This window comes from Zosterops lateralis (assembly GCF_965231275.1).
Source record: "Zosterops lateralis genome assembly, chromosome: 2".
Classification (NCBI taxonomy): domain Eukaryota; kingdom Metazoa; phylum Chordata; class Aves; order Passeriformes; family Zosteropidae; genus Zosterops; species Zosterops lateralis.
Window position 1 is genome coordinate 27,051,833 of NC_139763.1, and position 20,777 is coordinate 27,072,609.

The window sequence follows — 20,777 nt, forward strand, 5'->3', positions numbered from 1 at the left end:
GGTGGTGTTTTGGGTTCTCTTTTTTTTTTTTTTTTTTTTTTTTTTTTTTTGTTTATTGTGAATCTCCGAGTATAATATATGGAATAGGAGCTATAGTCACGTTTTCCTTTATTTTCTTTCTTTTGGGTGCTATGCTTCATAGGTCCCAGAGGAGTAATCCTGGTGCTTCTTCCAAAATGGGCCAGCTTGAAAAATAGTGAGAATGTTCTCAAAATGCACACGGAGAGATGTTTTGTCTAGTATTTACATTTCAGAACAATGACACCAGAATTCTGTATGGGATGGAAGTTTTGCTTTTCAGTTTTCTTTGACCAAAACTTGTCCCTTCAACCAGGGATAAGTTTTGCTAACCTTAGAATTATAAGTGTGTCCAGAAGTTTGAAGAGCACACTGAGGCTGAAATAACAGAATTTTCACTAGAAATGAGATTTCACTATGAATAATGGCATCTAGGGGTGCTATTTTGCTGTGAGATTAATGGTATTCTTGCCAAATATCTTTATTGGAGTCTTTCTGGGCATTTGCTTACAAGTGAGTTGAATATTTACATGCCATTTTAACTGCTAGAGGTGAACCTTTAGTAAGAAACAGGTAGAAAGGTGGTGAACTGTTAACTTCTGTATTGGTTATTAGTATTGTGGTCCCTGAGGGGATTTTTCTTGTTATTTGGTGATTGCTATTCTCTGAATTTTCCCAAATTGTTTTCTTTTATTAAGTGTGGTGCTTTTTCCCAATTGTTTTCTAGTGTTTCATTGACTTTTGTAATTTAAGTCACACAAAAGCATGGTATCATCAACCTGAGCCTTTGTAATACTAGATTAAATTACGATTCTTGGAGTTTCATGTTGTTTTGGATGACATTTTTTTCACTGTATGTTTCAATTATACAGAAGAAGACTTGAAGCTTGTGAGATAGTTTGATACTATGATGCTGGTTTGTTTACTCAAAAGGAATAGAAAAGATTCTACTGGAGACATTCTAATTTGAAAGAAGTAGAAAATGGAAGGGACCAATGAATAGTTGATTACTGAATTGCCTAATTTTCCAATTACTGAAATAGGGATTTGCATTAATACTTGAATTTTCTGAATATCATATCTTTAAATTTGGTTTTGGAATATCACTGTAACTGACGTACACTCAGTGCAGGTTTGCTTTTGCTTATTAAACCAATGACTGGATTTAATAATTCAAAATTATCAAATTCATGTGCTTAAAAGAAAGACATTACAGATTAAATAGCTATTTTCTTGGTGGTTTTCTGATCAAAACCACAATATATTAAATGCTTTTCTAGTCTCATTTATAATCTTTATTTATTCTCATGGAAAAAGGAATTTGCAGGTGTCCTGAGTGCAAGCCTCTTTCTGCTGTGGAATACAAACTTTAATACTGCACTGAGAGAAATGATGACAATGGGACTTCATTTCCTGCTTGGTTGAACACTTCTGTTGTGAAATTCAGGTAGAATAGGAGTATAAGGTAACACTTAGCCAAAAATTCTTCTTCATATTTTCCCATGAGGTTCCAGTATTCCGGAATGTCATTCTGCTGTAGTGTAGGTCTAATAACATATTTGTACACAATACTCGTCTCACATTGATGAGTATACTTTTTTTTGGAAGTGTCTGATGTAGTCTCTTGTCTCTCTGAATGACATAGTTAAGTGTGATAAAGAGTGAGGCTTATAAAGAGTTCTGGTGCCTGGGAATAGGGTGGTACAACCCTCGTTTGTTCGACTGGGTCTTAGAAATCCCTGTTGTGGGCAAGAAGGATGACAGCCAGTGTTCTGAAACAACTGAAAAGTTGTTGATGCCTCCCTAAAACTCCTATTGTGTTACTTTTTAGGAGGGGGGAATGGAGGGTAGAACTTGCCACAGGCTCTTTATTCTATCCATCACTTCTACTGTCTGCTCACTTAGGTTTTCTCTGTGTGACCAGGTCCTCATTAGGGCCATACCATTGCAGGCCCCTGTTCTTTATGCCTGCCTTTGTCTTCTGTGGAATTCCAGCCTGTCCCCTATGCTCCATCATCTTCTCTCCGCATTCACTCTGGAGAGAAAGTTTCCTGTTTCTTAAAGTTCCCTGTCTTCAGTGAGAAATCCTTGGTCTGATACACCTGGATAATAACGGCTCCACAGCAGCATCTAGTGGCTCCCTTGTTTCCCTAAACTTCTGGCAGATCTCAATTAGGGCTCTTCAGATAACACTTCTAAGGGAGAAGCTTTGCTGCTGTCTGACAGCAAACCACTTGATTCTTGCTCAGGATTGTCAGTAGCCTGCATGTGCCTGCTAAGTGCAAAATGCAGTTCAGGAGTTTTTAGCCTCTGGAACACCATATGCTACACTATGGTTAAGTACAGGTATTGACTTTCTTGCTGTTGTTTCTGAATGGAAACACTGTGTCCTGTGTTCATTAGGTTGCTTTTTTTTTTTTTTTTTTTTTCAAAACTGTTTTGTCTGCAGATACAAAGAAATTACTGCATCCTGTTCTCTATTCAAAAATTGATAGTATTTTAAAAAGTAGCCACTATTGTGAGATTTCTCAAAGGATGATGATGACTTTTTAAACCTTGTCGCCCTATAGCTTTTTTCACTTAAGAGGTTTGTATTCTGATCTTTAAAAAATAATAATTGAAAAGCTCAAGATACTTCTTATTAATGATATTTTTCCTGATTAAAATGGCTCACCACTCTCCACTGCCTGTACTGTTTTTGCTTAATGTTTTTACCATGTATGTATTAGGTGAGTAGTATCTACAGAGAGAAAGGTGTAGTTGCAGGTGTCAGTGGTTCAGATTAGAAGGGTGTTCAGCTGTTAAAACAGTGCATACACACTGTAAGAGCTTAGGACACAAATACTGAAGTAGGTGTAAACTGATTTTCTGCTTGTTCTTAAAGAATATGGTGTTTATAAAATCAAGACCTTAAAATTTGACAAGTACTATACCCCAAACAGTACATAGTGGCAGATTTGTGACAAAATGAGAGTGGTAGCAGTAGAGGTTACTGATAAGATACCTTTCATCTTTACCAATAAAATGCTGTCTGTGATTGTAAATTTAATAAAAGTTGCTTTCTTTAACAGGCTGGACTAATTGAAGCCAATGGAGAGCTTAAGGTGTTTATAGACCAAAACCTAAGTCCTGGAAAAGGTAAGAACACAGTTCTTAGTGAGACTTTCAATTCCTTGATTTTTAGTTGTTAGGCATTTTACTGGCTTTAAACTGCTTTCTTAGCATAGATTTTTGTAGTTTTTCTTCAGTTGTATGATTAGTAAGCTAACTGTAGATTTGCTGTGGTTTATAATTGTCTTAAAACTACAGGTGCAGTTCAGTGGTGGTTTATCCCATATGTGATCTCCTTAGTGTAGCTTGTGTTCAAGTATAAAGACCAGGATGTTCTGAAACATCTTTGGGCCACTTTGTTTTAGCAAATGGAAAAAAGATGCAGGAGGGTAGAAGTTTAAAATGGGTTATGACGGTTTTTATGATAGTGCATCCACTCTGCTGCAAGCTTATCTCAAAATATATTGTGAACAGAACTGTTTTGGATTTGTAGATAATGCCTGTTGCATGTATGATAATGTAAAGTCATTAAGCAATTTATTAAAACACAAGGTAGAAATTTGAAATTGATCTGTGAGCTAAAAAACTGAGAGTACATAAACATTTGGAGACTTAGGAGCTGCACTTTCCTGGTTAGCATAGTTGGGGGAAAAAACAGAAGCAACAGTGAAGTTCTGGACAGCTATGTCATGTAACCTCTTCTGTAAACTGATTATGCTACATTTGAAGACATTTCATGTATTCTTACAGGAGGACTGTTTCCATAGCAAGACTGTAGAACTCTTCTCTAATTCCAGTAAAGTATATTCTTGTCAGTTTATGCATTCTGCTGGTGACAATTTTTTATCAGGTTAATAATTTTCTCCAGCATGTTTACTTACTCTTTATAAATAACAACTGAGTATCTTAACAGTCTTTACTAGTTTGACAGGCCAATTAGCCACTGTTTCCTAGATTGCTCATCAGATGTGCTCTTTGTCCTCTGTGGTTTCCTTATTGTATCCTTTGAGCCTGTTTGATTGCTTTCATCAACTTAGGAATACAAGTGACTAGAACAGTACATGTGATTCGCAAGTGAAGCGTCAGTCATTTTTGTATGGAGAGGTCAATAATTTTTCTGTGCAACATCATGTTTGGTTCATAGGCATCTTGCAATATATTTTGGCAAAATGACCGTTTTCCTTTGTTATTGCTTCCATATAATGACAGTCTGCTTTATTCTTGTGTGTGACAGATGCAGATGGTGTCCTTTGATAGGCTGTATGAAGTAAGGTGCAATTTATATTAGGACAGACATATACTTACTGTCTGCAAACCTTACTGTTGCCTAGTCTACTGGCTTTAAGCATTGTTGGAATACCCCAGTACTCCCAGATTAACCTGTAGTCCAGTTCAGGTCAACTCCTTTAGTATTACTGCTCTGGTGTTTTTTATATCGTTTCAGGAAACCCATTTAACTTCCGTCATCACCACTAGGTACAGCAAGCATTTTATTGGCATCTCACTAGACTCTGTCTTGGACATTTCCTTGTCAAAAGGAGGGCATCCCACTAATCTGTCCTGTTCCTCATTTGGTGGAGAGGACACTAAGGGCAGAGGTGTATTTCTGTAAACACAGTCACACACCCCTGAGCTAAAGAAGTGTGCAAGTAGGTTACCTGATCCTTAACAGCTGTACCATATGTCCTAACCCTGTGGGCAGTAAAAATGATTTTTGTTCAGGGCAGATACTTTGGGAGAGTACATTTTACACCCACATAGGCGTCTAGACCCTGTTACAGGCAGTGGAGATCTAGTCAAAACAGTGCGGTCTAGACAGCAAGAACTGGAAATAGGACTGTTCCATTATTACATAGCTCTTTAAGTAGACAAATAGGAGGACATTTTATTCCTTACAGAATTTTGTAAATAAATTCAAGCTATTAAATAGTTTATTATGCACTTTGTCCAGTTTGAGAGTCGATCTCTATTCTCAGTGTATAACACAGCAAACTGAACTATCCTCAGTCAGTTTCTGCACCTCATTGCTTTTAAGGGAGTTCTGTGAAATTAATAGACAGTAACCAGTTCTTAATATTGAGAAGAAATAACTATTTCTCTTGGTTTCATCAGTTTGTGGATTTTGTCTTTGGCTTGTCTGTGTTTTATGTGCAGGCTCTGTATTCTTAATGAGAGCTTAAACTTGCAAATATTTGTCACTAAAGTACTCATATATGTATCAGAATTTATTTGCTAAAGTAGTACTTTATTCCTTTGCCACTTTTCATAATTTTTAGGGGGTTTTGTGCAGTCTTTAAATGTTGACTTTGGCAACTACACACAAAAGTACCACGTTGTAGTAGCTGTCTGCATTGTATGCCATTATATATCAACAAAGTGCTGTCCTCTGCTATTTTTTTAAATCTGTGCAAAATTTCTCTTAGTTTTACGATAGAGAGGATTCAGTCCAGAACAATCATGGAATAAGCTTTCCATAGGGTAGCAGAAGTGTATCTGGTATACTTTTTAGGGTGAGTTGAAGGTGGTTAGGAAAAAAATCTTTGTTGTTGTCTGGTGGTCATCATTCAAAGGGTTTTTTTGGTGTTTTTGTTTGTATGGGTTGTTTTATTTTGGTTTTTCTTCTTTATCTTCCCCTTTGGATTTATATTTCTTAAAAGGAAGGAGTCTTTTCTGGAAGTTGCAGGTCAATCACAAGAAGAGATTGAGAGTACATGGCATGATTGATATTGGTTATGGGATCAAATCTCCCTGCTGTGTCAGATGAGTGGTTTGTTCATCCCAGTCTGCTGCCCTTGACAACACTAATTGGGCAGGCTCTTGAGGGAGAATGCAGGAGCCTGGCTGCTTCTTGAAGTTCATTCTTCTTATGCTCCTACAGCACTCAATGTCATTGGATTAGTAATAACAGAGGGTGCATTCCGTCACAGTTTTGGAAAAGTCCAACTTCAAGATTCAGTGAATTGAGAATGAAAATCCGACAAGAAATCTATTACTTGCTTCATTTTCTGCTTGTTGCTAGCCAGTTGGGAAAGGAGGAGCAGTTCAGCTGTCAGAGGAATAAAGATTTTAGGGGGATGGTAGAGGACAAAAAATTACTTGTGTACTGGGTCATAAGGACATGCTTACAAAAACAGAGTTAAAGAGAGAGCAGAATATTGTTACTGAAATGGTTCTATAACATCGTCATCAGCAGTCTATGAGGTATGTGACTAAGTGGTAGGTGTATGACTCAACTGTGAAAGATAAGCAAAGATTGTCTTTTCTGGCCAAAACAGGTTATGATGCAAAAATTCTCACAGCTTGAACAGCGTTGTTGCAAAGCTTTCAAAATAGGCTGTGAATGAGCTTCTGTAAATTTTTAATCTGCACTGGCAGAAATATGGTAACTGGGTAAGTTCTTTTCAGACTTGAGTTTTGGTGGTAGGGTTATGTCGCTGTTGTTTCTTAGATGAATAATGAAGAGGGGACATCACCATCTTGTTGAACAGTTATGCTGAACAACTCTTGCTCAAAAAGTCCTAAAGATTCAGAAACAGAAAGAGAGGGTATGTTAGAGAATAATCTCTGTTTGCAGGTCTTATCCATACATTCATTCCCTGACTGTTCATTAATGTCTGCTGTCAAAACAGGTCACCAATGTAGACAACCTTTTTACTTCAGCAACTGGGGACATGTGTCTAGTAGCTCATTTTGGAGAGACTGTTCTCAGTCATGAACTCCAGATTAGGATTTTTGTATTAAAGCAGAGACTGATTTTATTTGTTTTAAGAAGAGAAAACAGTATGTTAAAAACCCCAAAACAAAAACGAACCCCCAAAACGCAAACAACAACCCCACAAAGGTTTGTCTATAATAAGTAATGCAAGCAATTTTGAATGAATTACTCATGCACATAAAATACTGTTCTAGAAAATGCTCTAAAAATTTATTTCCTCAAAACCATTTCTAGTGTGAAATAAGAGATATCAACCTATATGTGATAGAAATGAGATGGCAACATGTATTTCCTCCAGTGTTGTGCAGTCTCCAGAAAAGGTTGCCTTTAAATTTGCCCATGTTTTCTGATACCCCTGTGTATTTCCATTACTGGAGTGTAACACTCCATATAGCCCTGAAAAAACAGTATGACTGTGAAAGGTTTGTTTTACTTGGTAACCAGGAAGGTGGTTTCCAACTGGCTAATTAATTTTCAGAGTTAGCAAATGCATATGGTTTGGAAGGATAGAAAGAATTTTTAATAGGGGCTGAACTAGTAAAATTTCCTCATGAGTTTGTATTTTCTATTGATATTAGGTAATGAATTTTAGAAACTGAGAAATTTTGCTGGTTTTGGAGGTTACATTTTGAAGAAAACTGTCACATTCTGGTCCTTGCCATATTCAGATGAGTGTTGATATTTAAGTATTAAATAGAACACTATTCACTTCTAATCCTGCCCCTCACTTTGGAGAAATTTGGATGAAAGAAAGTGTTTGCTTCAGATGAGCGTGAGGGAAAAGGTAACCAGTGATATTAATATTGTATTGAAATAAAGCTCTTAGTTTAAAAATTACTCAGAAAGAAAAGTTGGATCTTCTCTTATGCCAGTAGGTGGCATCATTGGTATGTAACCAAAAAATGCTTGTATGTCTCTAGCTCTTTCACTACTTACATTTTAAAAAAGGTTTCAGATATTATAGGCTAATTATATTTACATTTCAGATTTGAAAAAATTGAAGTCAAGCATGTAACATTTTAAGGTGTATTTAGACTTGTATTTCAACACTGCCTAACTATGAGATTGTTTTGTTCTTTTTATTTATATGGCAAGAAACTTGTAGTGTAATGTTATTGTTACTTTTACTTGAAAATTCATACTCCCTGATTTTTAACAGTGGCTGGAATTGTTCCTCTGGAATAGAACTAGAGATCAATTTCAGAACTCATTAATTATCCTTCAGCAAACAGGTACATGCTTGAAATTGGTTATAAAATGCATGTGTCACTGCAGCTGAGGTAAATCTAATTATTACTGTCTAAAGTCAAGCTAAGGAAATAAAACTATTTCTGAAAGTCGAAACAGAATTTTGGAAAGTCTAAAAGTAGACCCCACTTTACTTCAATACAAAATAAACCCCCAAAAACACTTGGAAAAACTGGTTTGTAGCAGCTGAACTATTACTAGTCATATCTAAGGACGGTAAGAACCACATAGAATTCTGAGTTGATGTAAGCAATTAGAGAGTACTACACACTGGGAGAGATGGATGTCTGTACAAAAGCTCAGAATTGCTGTATAAGCATGTTTGTTGTCTTAACACGATGGTGTGGCTTGTTCAGTACGTAGAAGTGCTTTTATTTACTTGGCACACAACTGGAGACAGTCATCTGTGTGTTGTCACACAGATACCCTCAAGAAGAATTCAGTGTTTTCTGAAAATTAGCATCCAACTAACTAATAAAATAACATTAAATATCTCTGATGTTCATGACAGAGATGTTAACTGCAACATCACAGGAGTGACATGTGAGGAATCGGCTCCCAGGATATGATCATCACCTCTATTGTGTGACAAAACTTAGTTTGTTAGAGACTGAAATATGAGGAGACTGAGTTGCTTTTCTGTTGACTGCTCTCTTTTTCACAAGTAAAGAGATTAAGGCAGATTACTTCAGGCAATCATAAAGTATCTAAAATGAATGGGATTTCTGCTCCTGAGACAAAGAATACCTCAGCCCATCCTCTCTAACCTGAACACCAAATTCAAAGTCAGTAGTGTTTCAAGAACTGGAGCAGTCAGCTTTTCAGATCTACCTCGCTGTCTGCAGAGGGCAGTAGTTTCTTTGATTTTAGATGTACTGTGTCTTTTTTCTGTGTCATCATAGGTTATTTTAAATGTTCTTAATTAATTGTATCATCTGCCCTTTAAACTGCCAAAATTCTGCAAGGGGTTCTTTGTTTTTTGGTAAAACTCTTTGTTTTAGGTCCACTTAACCAGTAGCCAAAGAGAGCACTTATTGTTTGTAGCCAGATAAATAACAAGTTTTGTTAGAGTGCTGCTTCTTTTGATCTGCAAGTTCTTTATGCTATTACTCCATGAGTCCACCTGCATCATTATCTTGTATTTGGAGGTATTTTTAAACATCATACTGATGAAGTTCTACTTCCCTTTAGGTTTAATGGTTGTTCATAAGTTACTAAAAGTAGTTTTCCAAACATCTAGGACACTGAGAATGGAAGTAGTAGTAGTAGGTATATCCTTCTGTATACGTTGCTTTTTCTGCTGCACATGGCATTTTCCTGTGGTTCTCAAAGTCTTTAAGAGAAAAAAAAATGTACTAGCGGTATTAATAATTTGTTTTGAAAAGGAAGAAGAGTCGATGCCAGCAAAACTGTTTGCAGACTTGCGAATTTAATTTTTACATGCTGTTATGTACACTATATGTTGTCCACAAAATACAGGATTATTGGGATTGCAGTGATTGTTGAGTAACAGTACTTAGGAAATTAGTAGTAAGATTTGTTTGAGGAACTGAGCTGTCAGTCACTTGCAAATCTAAGTTGATAAAATTACTTCTGCTTCTACTTAACAAACAAACCTCCCCACATATTTTGAGCCTTTGAAAATGCAGATGAGTAGGAGTAAAATGTTTACATGTGAGGTAAATGAGAAAGTAGAATGCACTTGGACAGAGACATTGACAACATCCTCTTAAATTTTTTTTCTGTATAATTAAGCAGTTATACTCTTTTGTATTTTGTATGATAGCTTTTAAAAGTTGACTTTGACTTTGCTTTGAACTACGGTATTCATGTTGCTATTCTTTCACTTACATTTATGTTTCCTTGCCAACCGGTTTGTGCTGTACAGAAAGACGAACCTTGTAGTTTCTGTTTAGAGTCATGTTGGTTCAGTTGCATGAATTAACTCTGGCACAGCACTACAGGAAATGTTAGAGTAATTAAAAAATTTAAAGAAACATAGTGTGTGCTCTTCCCTTTACTTGGATGTTTTAGTTGCAAGAAAGCTATTTCTGTTCAGAAAATAAAATTATTAATAACAGGAGGCTGGAGGCCATCTAATAAACCTTACCTTCAAAGCAGCGTCAGCTTTGATGCACAGTGCCTTCAGTTCTTGAATTTTGCTGTGTATCACCAAAGAACCTCCTGTGCAGCTATGCTGTGCACTGCCTTTGGCATTTTTCCCTGGTTGGAATTTGCCATGCAACAACTTGTGACTGTTCTGTCTTTTCCTTTTGTTGTGTTCTCTGTCATCTCTGTAACTTCCCTTTAATAGTTGAAGGCAGTGATTTCTGCAAACAACACCCCTTGCTCTGCCTTAACCTCTTGCAGAGGCTGGATGCACCAAGCTCCCTGAGCTTCTCCTTGTGCAGGATATATTGCAGTGCCCAAGGCACACTGGTGTCTCTCTGCTGCACTCTCTCCCATTTGCTAATGCCTCTCTTACACCATGGGCCCCAAAACTGAACAGTCATCCAGGGACAGTGTAAGGAGTGCTAAAAAAAAAAAGGGAATAATCACTCGTTGTATGTAGAAGCATCCGTGACTTACAGGGACAAGGTACTCTGCAAACCTGAGATATTCTAGAATACGTGGTTTTATTGCAGGGGCCGTGGGTAGAAAGGGCCTTCCCTTCAGCCACCAGCCTCGGCTGAAGGGAAGTCCCAGAGAGAGAACGAGAGAGAGAGCAAGAGGGTAAGCTGGCAAGAAGAGGGGAGAGAGCTAGAGAAACGTGGCAGGAGTCAGAGTGCAGGGGGAAGAGAGAAGAGAAGAGGGGACAGGGCGAAGAGGAAAACCAAGAGAGTGAAGAGGGAAGAGAGGGGGAAAACCAACAGAGTAGGGGCCAAGAGAGAGGAGAAGAGAGGAGAAGAGCGCGAGGTCCAGGTCACAATACATTATATCTCCTTTTGTGATGAATATTCTAATTTACAGTGACCAACAAATACAAGACACAAAACCGTATAGAATCTACATACAGCCTATAAGAACTACTACATTACCATGTGTTATATTTTAAACTCTAAAAACTACTCTTTAGACTTTTCTGTTTTGCTGCATTGACCTTTGGATCCCTTAGCCAGCAGAAAGGTCTTGTTCAATCGAAAGGGATTCTCCTTCAGCTGGCCAGGCTATTGTCTTCAGGTTATACAGCAACTAAGACTTGGTATCCTACAACTCAAAGTACGCTTTCATTTTGATTACAGGTTTCATATTTTCAGAATCTTTTGCTAAGCAATCATATTTATAAGGTTTCCCTGATTCATCTTTCCCAACAGTTGTATGCTTCCAAACGCAGCCCAGGATGTGTTTAAGTCTTTGTTAGCATAGGGGAGCACCTCTGGGTCACACAGAGCTAATTGTCTGCCCAAAGGCCTCCTGATGCTTTCCTGAGCGTCTGCTTCCTGACCACTGACCCCGGCCTCTGCTCTTGTGTTGACTTATATTGGTGCAACATTTTTTGTCTTCGTTGACTGTGTAAAATTTTTTAATAAACAACATGATAACATAAAGAATTACTTTATTTTAAACATACCAGAATAATTAAGTCTCTTGAGTGAATCTGAAGAGTAGGTGATCTCATGGGAGTATTGTTTATTATGAAGTTGTCCTTCTGAAGTCATATTTGGAAGTTGTTGTAGGAAAAAACTCATAATGTGAATGGGTAGCATGTATTGTCAGAAAACTGTCTACCTCTGAATTCTTAAAGAAATCTTCTATCCTTGTAACTCAGTATGTGTATAATTGATACAGTACCAGCGGGAAAGAGAGCCACATAAACTGCACCAATTTGTGAAGGGCTCAGATAATGGCAGATGAGTGAGTCAGATTTCTTTGGCAGCTTGGTTGAGCATGTAATAGAGAAGCAGTGGACATGTGTGGACAGATGTGATAATGGCCTTCAACAGGGCTTTTCTAGAGGGAGGGGAAAAGGGAGGGTCTGCAGTTACTTCTTTTCAAAGTCATGCTTTGGAATAGTCAACAACCATGTGGATAAGGATTATCTAATCAGAGCAATGCCCTTGGGTTTCTTAAAAATAATAAAAATTTTTGATTATCAAGGTCTTTAATCAGCCTGTTAAGCTAAGTTGTGATAGAATGGGATGGTCCTCCCGTAGGTTAATAATTGGTGAAAACTGAACTTGGTACAATGATTATCCCAAGTGAGCTATTAGCACTGAAGAACGATCTTGAAGGCGTTGTAGGTTATATTAATGAAAATGTGGTATCAGTGTTTGGTGGGGAACAAGCACATTGAATTTTGAGAATTACTTGGAAAGAAAAAGGGAATAAAATAGTAAATGAGCTATAGAGACATAAATAACATACTAGATTCCTTGGTCATGAATACTGATGTATTCATGGATGGTATGGATGCCTGTCATCTGCAAAAGAAAGGGCAGGAGAACTAGAAAGCATGGGCAACAATGACCATCAGAGGTAAGGGAAGGTTGGTTAAAGGATGGTGCTCATAATATCAAGATTGGGGGTTTGACCCCTGTATAGGCTGTTCACTCAAGAGCTGGAATTGATGATCCTTGTGAGTGCCTTCCAACTCAGAATATTCAGTGATTCTGAGAAGATGATCAGATAGATGAGATGTCTTAACCTTGGAAACCAGTTACAACTCCTCTTTTATAATGGAAATACAGTCTTCAGATTGCACTGATTTTTTTAAAGCAGTGAGGAGAAGTTTAAAAAAAAGACATCCAGGAAGCTGAGAAGAAGCTACACAAGCACTACTAGCCAGGGTAGTTTATATTGATTTATTGTATTCTGCAGAGAGGAAGAGCAAACACAATTCAGGTCATGATAGTGATGAGTATACTTGGAGGGACAGGAAGGTATAACAGATTTACCTTACAGACTGTATAGCTACTGACTTTCTGAAAGAGCTCTGGGAAGCTGGTTAATAATGGAAGAAGGACATGCTGTTACATCCTATTTGGGAATAGATTGATCACTAAGAATCACTAGTAGATTCTTATGTGAATCTATCACTTTGACTTGGTGTAGTAATAGCAGCTGGGAAATATAAACCTTCTCGAAAGCAAGGGCTTAAAGAAGATTTGAATTGCCTTCAACTTCCTGTAGACTTCCTGAATGTGTGAAGAGTAGAAAGTAAAGAAAGTAGGGTTGAAAGTGAAGAAGCCTTGATAGGCATCAAGGACCAGTTTGGCCCTCCTGATACAACTCTTATAAAAATGCTTATTTATTGCTTCTGTACTGGACAATAGGAAAAAGAGAGGAATGAGGGTTGTACCAAGTCCTTCTGACTCCACTGGCCGCTTTAAGAGTAATCTCAGAGAAAGAGCTGCTGAACCTGAAGCCACTTGACAGTTGATTCAGCCAAAAAAAAAAAGTCTCCAGTATTTTAAAACTGTTTTTTTTTCTTATTGTCTTCCTGTAGTCAGTCTTTGTTGTTTTCTTTTTTCTTTGCTGTGTTTTATTGTTGTTTGGGGAGTTTTTTGTTTGTTTTGAATTGATGGGTTTGGGGTTCTTTCTTCTAAACTGTATCGTGGAACATCAAAGTGCTAGCAGATACCTGGGTGGTTATTTTTGTTGTTGATTTATCTTTTACATGGCTTAAGACATGCTTTACCTACCAGTGCTGATTGTGAAAAGTTATGAACAGGGAGAGAGAGAACAACCTTTCCTGCAGGGTCGATCTGCTGAGTTGCACATATTTTTCTGAAATAATGGATTCTTGAGGATGTTAGTTCTTTAATTCCCTGCCTTCAGCTGGGAGGGGACACTTAGAGGAAGGTTGAGGATATTCTCTTGGAAAGGCCTGTTACAGCCAAACTTTATCTCCTGTAGGTCAGCATGTCATATGCCATGGCATTGGGCCTGTTTGTCAGGTAGTACTGAAAAATATTTCAATAGCCACGAAAGATAAGGCTAGATGAAGAGAGGATTACGCTTATTGTCAAATGTAGGTTGCCTCTATTATTCTGCTTTAAGAGAAGAATTTGAATACAAGGAATTAAGACATGTAAGGTTACATAAAAGAAAGGTTAAGAGAACATACTGTGAACCTTCATTTCTTTTTTTTCTTCAAATGTGTAAATGCTACATTTATATTGAGACTACGTGATTCAGGGCTAGTTTCCATTATTATGCATTGTTAGTATAGATGAAACCATTTGCTAAAATAATACAATGTGCTGACCTGAAGCTCTCTCCTTGTATTTGTTTTAGGGGTTGTTTCTCTATTGGCTGTTCATCCTTCCACAGTAAATACAATTGGAAAACAGCTCCTGCCAAAAACATTCGGACAGTCTAATGTCAACATTGCACAACAAGTGGTAAGGAGACTTTTGGGGGGGATGGGAGGGTGTTGTTTTGTTTGGGTTTTTGTTTGTTTGTTTTTTAATATATATTTTTATATTTTATAATTGCTTGTACTATTGTTTACACCTACTGGGAATCTGATGCAGCCTGGTAGTCTGTATCACTCTCAATGGGCAGATAATCTAAGTTTGTTTCTAATTTCAATAGATTTAGGTTAAAAAAATATATATTGGCATAAAGATGTTCAAAAATGACTCTCAAAACAAAATGAAATTACCTCACTGTTCAGGTGGTTTTATCTTTTGTTAGTCTTGCTGTTTAAAATCAGCATCTCATATTCTGCTCTGAAATCTGGCATAGGGAAATGTAAATTAAGTCCATAAACACATTTTTACAGATATTTGAGCTAGGTGGATTAAATTTGAAAACATAACTGTATTTTAGTGCTTAATTTAAATATTCTTTTGCTGAAATACTTACTTTAAGCTTTGTGTGAGATACATGAAATTAGATGTTTCAAGGAATCAATGCAATAGATAATATATGGATTATAGTAATTCTTGCACTAATCAAAATTAAAAATTGGTGATCTGAGTAGAATTGGTCTCAATCTTCTGGAAAGCAACTGTGACATGTTAACATCTGAACTAGAGTGTCTTATATTTGGGTTTCTTCTTGATATGAAAGCAATAGAGTAAGTTTTGAATGTAGAGTAGGTGGTAATCAGACTTCTCGGTCCCACTCTAAAAATGAGCCTGTGAATTTGTACACACCTAATTTCTTCTTTTGTAGTGTTGAGTATTTTGGGACTCTCCTGAGCGCAGTAGAGGTTCAGGGTTTGCTGCTGCCGGTTTGTTTTTTCTCCAGCTGTAGTTCCTCTCCTCCTCACCTACCCCCCCCCCCCCCCCCAACCCCTGTTCTGCTTTGGCTTTCATCTTATTGCAGAGTGATACAAATTCTAGATGTGGTACAGTGGTGGGGCTGCTCATTAGTAAGGTAGGGAATTAGAGAGCAGGACTGCAAGCACGGTGTTAAATCATCTCTTGTAGCCTTCTGCCTGCTGCATCCTAGGGAATAAAGACTAGCTCACAGCTTTCTTCAGTTCTCTGTATAGTCTGCTTCAATAGCATGTGGGTGGTTTTCACACTCTTGAGACGTTTGGTGAGCCAGACCAGTTGGTATCAGAACTGATAGTTTTTTTTCATGAGGAGAAAGTGAGCAGGTTCATCTGTGTCCTGTGCTAGCATTCCCCACCCTCATGCTATTTCCTACAATCATAAGTTTTGTTTATGAAAAGCAGTAGAGGAGATGATTTTTGGCTTTGCATAAGATGCAGAAACATTTCAAGTATGGTATATAATGCTGCTGGAAAGGAATACCTAAGATATTCTAGCTGTCAGAAGTGGATGTAACAAATTTATATGTTAACTGCACAGAGAGGTGGCATAATATAAAGAGAATATTTGTGAAGAAATACAGCTGTTTGTCTTTCCAGACAGCTGAAATCATGGACATCCAACAGTCACAAGACTTTGGCACCATCTATGTAACTTTCACATGTGAAATGTTTCCTTTTCAGTTTTTCTATTTTATTCTTGTTGAGACTAAGCTGTTGAAGCTGTCCCAAGGAAGTTAAAATTAAGTTTGCTGCTCAGACAGAATATAGCTGCAGGAAAATATGGCAAGCTTGTGGGTGGTTATGGATTTAAGTTTGTTTTTTTCTAAATTTACCTGATGTCAGGGATGCAACAAGTTGTTTTCACTGGGAAGTAAATGTACCACAAAAAAGTAGACATGTCTTTCTACAAAAGAGTAATCTATGTGGTGGTAAAATTTTTTCCTCTAAATCCATATTTTCTAGAAAGTTACATTTAACAATTCAGAGATAAAAAGCATCATGTACAAAAGTGGGTGTTTTGTTTAGTTAGTTTCAGAGGTAGGAGGGCACAGTTGTATGTGCTAATGTATGTATTATTACTTGTGATCAAATTAACACGTCTTCAGGACAGTTCACTTGGAGGCTCGAAGACTGTGATTAGCCAAGTGTGTGCTCTTAACATGTTTGCAATGGAATGGGCTTGTGAATTTGGTGTCATTCACTTAAGTAATGAGGAAAGTTTGCCCTTATTCTTTCTCACCTCTAACATTGTAGTTTTGACTCTAGTGATAGAGGCTGACACCAGGAGAGAGGGTTCTTGCAAAAGCTCTGCATTTTTTTCTCTGGTTTTACTGGTTTTCAGACTTTCTTACATTTGTATTTTAGCTGTAATTTACTACAGCATCCTTATACATAATTTGGTGGGGTAGGAGGGTTTTATCCCTTCTTTTTTCCCCCCATTTTCCTTGGAGGGAGAGAGAGTGTGTGTGTGTTTTGATCTTGTCTATGTTAGTGTTGAACAGTATTAAGAAATCCAGCAAGCATGAAAACCTCATTTAAGGAGGTTAAAATAACTTAGGGCGTGCTCTAACTATATTAACTGTAGTCAAAAGTTTTTTATGCTAGTATGTATAAATTAGATACATCTAAGAGAAGTATGTAAAGTACTAGTGTTTGGATAATGCACCATTTCAATTGTGTCACTTACAAATATCTTGGAATTCTGACCATTTTCCAAATTATTTTATCTTTACTGTAGGTTATTGGTACACCTCAGAGACCTTCAGCGCAAAATACTATCCTGGTAGGAAGTCCACATACACCTAACACACATTTTGCATCACAGAACCAGACTGGAGATTCTTCACCTTGGTCTGCTGGGTGAGCAAAATGAAAGCTAGAAAGGATTAATAAAGTGTTGGGACTTTTGTTCTAAATGTTGTGATAGTGTATGTACTCCTCAGGGTAACAGTGTGGGAAAGTCTTTTCATCAGGAGCACTTCACCACTGAAGTCTGTTGTACTGAAATAGGGAGTAGTCACACAATAATGAGTACCTCTTCATTTCTTGTAAAAGAATGCAGAATATTTTCTGTAAGCTCTGGCAGATATTCTGGCATCACTAACATGTAGAGAACTTAGCTCCTAAGAGGACACAGGAATTTGACTTGATTCTATGATTTCTCCTACGCTGGTGTATTTTCAGAAAAGCATGATATATTTCTGATTGAACAAGGGTATCCCAGAGTATCATTTGAAATAAGAATGTAGTAATTTTTGAGAAAAAGTATTAAATACAAAGAATGCGTTCTTTTGGTGTGTTTTTTTCATGCTTGTTTTTAAGGGCATCTTGTTAAATGCAGTTGCTTTAAGACTAAATTTATTATCAGTGGCCTGTTACACATAAATAGATTTTTGCTTTGGAATTATACAGTGGAATGAGACTTCCCCTTGCTGAAACTAATTTTGTTGATACTTGTATTTTTCCTCTAGTTACAAGGAAGTTTTTATTGAAAAACTTTGCAAAGCAGAAAACCTTGTTATGCTGCTTGTATCTTGTAACTTTGAAGTTCTAATAGCAATTTCATATACTGTATAACTTCAAATCTGTGTTATAGTAATAGTGCAATGTTTAGTGAGTTCAACCAATACCAGACTTTGTCTGTTCAGTCAGTATCAGTATCACATTGCATAGAAAATGCTCAATCTATGTGCTACTTTAAATTAAAAATAAAAATTTTTAAAAAGGACACAAAAGTTCTCTCCTCTGATTCAGTTTTCATGTTTTAGTATTTATCCCCTTATCTCTTCTTGTCTTGAAGTTTGGAAGGTTTTCTTTACTGACTTCTTCAAGGAATATCCCTGTTGTTAATTTGTTGTCTGCTAATGGAAACATTTCAGGCGAGGTTGGATAGAGCTTTGGGCAACCTCACTGAGCTGAAGATACTCTGGCTCAGTGCAGGAGGTTGGACTAGATGACCTTTAAAGATTGCTTCCAACACAAACTATTCTATGACTTGGTGATTCTACTAGAGCTAGCACAGTTGGCAAAGGAATAAATTTATATTGTGTTTCAGCATCAAGATACTAGAATTGTTTATAAATATTGTAAGTTGGAGGGAAAAAAACGTAGGAGAGAAGGTTGGGAAGGGATAAGAAGCAGAAGAAAAGGGAAGGCTTGAGTTTTTACAGCAGTGTGCCTGTATTTGAAAAAGAGACATCAAATATTCCAAAGTTTAAATCTTCTTAAAATATATATTATACGTATATTTAGGAAGCGGAACAAAAAAGGCGAGAAGAATGGAAAGGGTTTACGTCATTTCTCTATGAAGGTTTGTGAGAAGGTACAAAGAAAAGGAACCACCTCATACAATGAGGTGGCAGACGAGTTGGTTGCAGAATTCACTACCACTGATAATCACATTTCACCAAATGAATCAGTAAGTATATGGGAAGTCAATTACATGTGAACTGAATGGGGGAAGAGAAATTTCTTTTGAGATTTTTCTGTTTTTCCTACTGCTAAATGAAAGAGTTCAGATATTAACTGAGTTTATCCATTTGCTGTAATATGTTTATTTTCAAATATTTTTGACACAAGTATATTTTTGATTAATGCACTATGTCTACAGCAGGCTTATGACCAGAAGAATATTAGACGACGTGTCTATGATGCCTTAAATGTCCTTATGGCCATGAACATTATCTCTAAGGAGAAAAAGGAAATCAAATGGATTGGTCTACCTACTAACTCGGCTCAGGAATGTCAGAATTTGGAGGTATATGCCTTTGGAAGTTCACAGTGGCTTTGTGTTTGAATAAATGTTTACAGCTTTTATATGTTCTGATACAATATGTGCCTATAATCTTCTGAGAGAGCAGCATAGAATAGTGTGATCCTCTTTGACTCTTTATTTTTTGTATACTTTCAGATTGTGAAGTGTGTCTTTGTTTAATTCTTCTATGTCAAAAATACAGCTTTTAGAGTACATGGGATGTGGATCTGAGCAGAATGTAGTAAAAAATTGATGTGTATTTCCAACACTGCAGTCGTGGTACTCAGAAGTTGGGAAGATTTGTTTTCTCCAGATGCCAAACAGACAATAAATTTGATGTTGTATGTAGGTCAGTATGTATAGGCATCTCCATTGCTGCACGTCTTAGCTTTTTTGTGACAATTCTCTTACGTGAGTATGTCAGACTTTCTTATTGCATGTCCTGGGGAAGAAGTGAAATGCTTTATACTGAAAGAGATGTGTAAGTTCTGACAGGATTTTTTTACCATCCTGAGATTTGAAGAATAATCAAGTTATTGAGGTTTACTGAAGTAAATTCACTTCACCAGAATAGAATGAGATGTATTTATTCTTAAAAAGTATAAATTTCCTTCAGCAGGACAATTAAAAAAAGTGTAAAAGGTGCCAAAGTAAGGGAGGAAAGTGGAACAAAATGTTTTGGAGCCTTACTTACAAAAGGATAATTCTAATTTTTGTTTGATACTGATAATTTATTTTTTATTTAATACTGTAATTGCTATTTAGATAGAGTAAATACAGAGTGACTAATAATGAAGTGAGATTTATTTGAATATTGTCCCAAGTGAAAATTATTAGTTAAGAGAGTGATAATTGGAACATAATTAATAGGGTGAGTATGGAAGGTGAAGTGGTTCCAAGATGACAATGCTGTGTGCTGAAGAGGGAACCAGCTAACTGAAGGGATTTTAAAAGTAGATCTCCTTTTCTCACAAAGTATGGCCTTGCCAACAATGTTGGAGCAAAAGAAAAAGAGGTGTGGCTCATCCAGCTGAATTTGATGTGATGACTGATAACGTCCTAAAGAAGAGTTTGATAATATTAGAGCTGCAGTTAAAAAAAGCAACTTAGAATGTAATAATACACTCATGGATTATTCATGCATTTAAAGTTCATGCATTTAAGATGAGAACAGTGGTATCTTGTGATTAAAAGAAAGTGAGAACCTGTTAACTGGCTGTCACAAGAGGAGGAAAGAGTTCTGTTAACCATTGAATAATTAAGCCATGAGTGTAATACAATGAGTTTCTGAAAGCTAATGTTTAATTCGTAAAATTGTCATATCTAATAAAATTCTATCTCATACTGTTTCGCTTCATCCTTACACTGTTAAAAATCAAGCCAAAGAGTTTATAAGGAACATAGGAATTTGAGGGCTTCCTCATCAACTGTTTGTTGTTATAAATATTCTTGAACTTGTCCTTTGTGTGTAAATTGGAATGCTAGATTTGGTAAAATATGGCCTGATAATGCAAAAACAGAGTGTGTGGGGCAATTAATAAAGTATGTGAGGCAGTGTAGTTTATGTGTATGTGATAGAAAAATATCTCAAGTAGGTTTTAAATTTTTCAGAGGGAGGCAGTATTTGGCTTACTTTCTAATGCTGAGGTGTAAGACTTGATCCTACCCTTTTAATTTTTTTTTTTAATATATATATATATAGCATCAGGCCTTTTTGCATCTTTTGTTTTTTCAGCTGTGTACACTTGGGGAGGTTGCAGGTA

General features: G+C 36.7%; 1 protein-coding gene across 7 annotated transcripts in view; it reads left to right on the forward strand.

The window, feature by feature from the left end:
• TFDP1 (transcription factor Dp-1) overlaps positions 1 to 20,777 on the forward strand; it is a 39,739-nt gene that overhangs the window by 11,316 nt on the left and 7,646 nt on the right. For 6 of the 7 annotated variants that reach the window (XM_083855729.1, XM_083855731.1, XM_083855728.1 and 3 more), the window contains exons 3-7: positions 3,090 to 3,156; positions 14,270 to 14,376; positions 16,999 to 17,120; positions 18,513 to 18,678; positions 18,871 to 19,017. In XM_083855729.1, coding sequence (XP_083711855.1) covers positions 3,090 to 3,156; positions 14,270 to 14,376; positions 16,999 to 17,120; positions 18,513 to 18,678; positions 18,871 to 19,017 — 609 coding nt within the window. The remainder of the gene's footprint in view (positions 1 to 3,089; positions 3,157 to 14,269; positions 14,377 to 16,998; positions 17,121 to 18,512; positions 18,679 to 18,870; positions 19,018 to 20,777) is intronic. The other variant, XM_083855734.1, reaches the window with a different exon arrangement.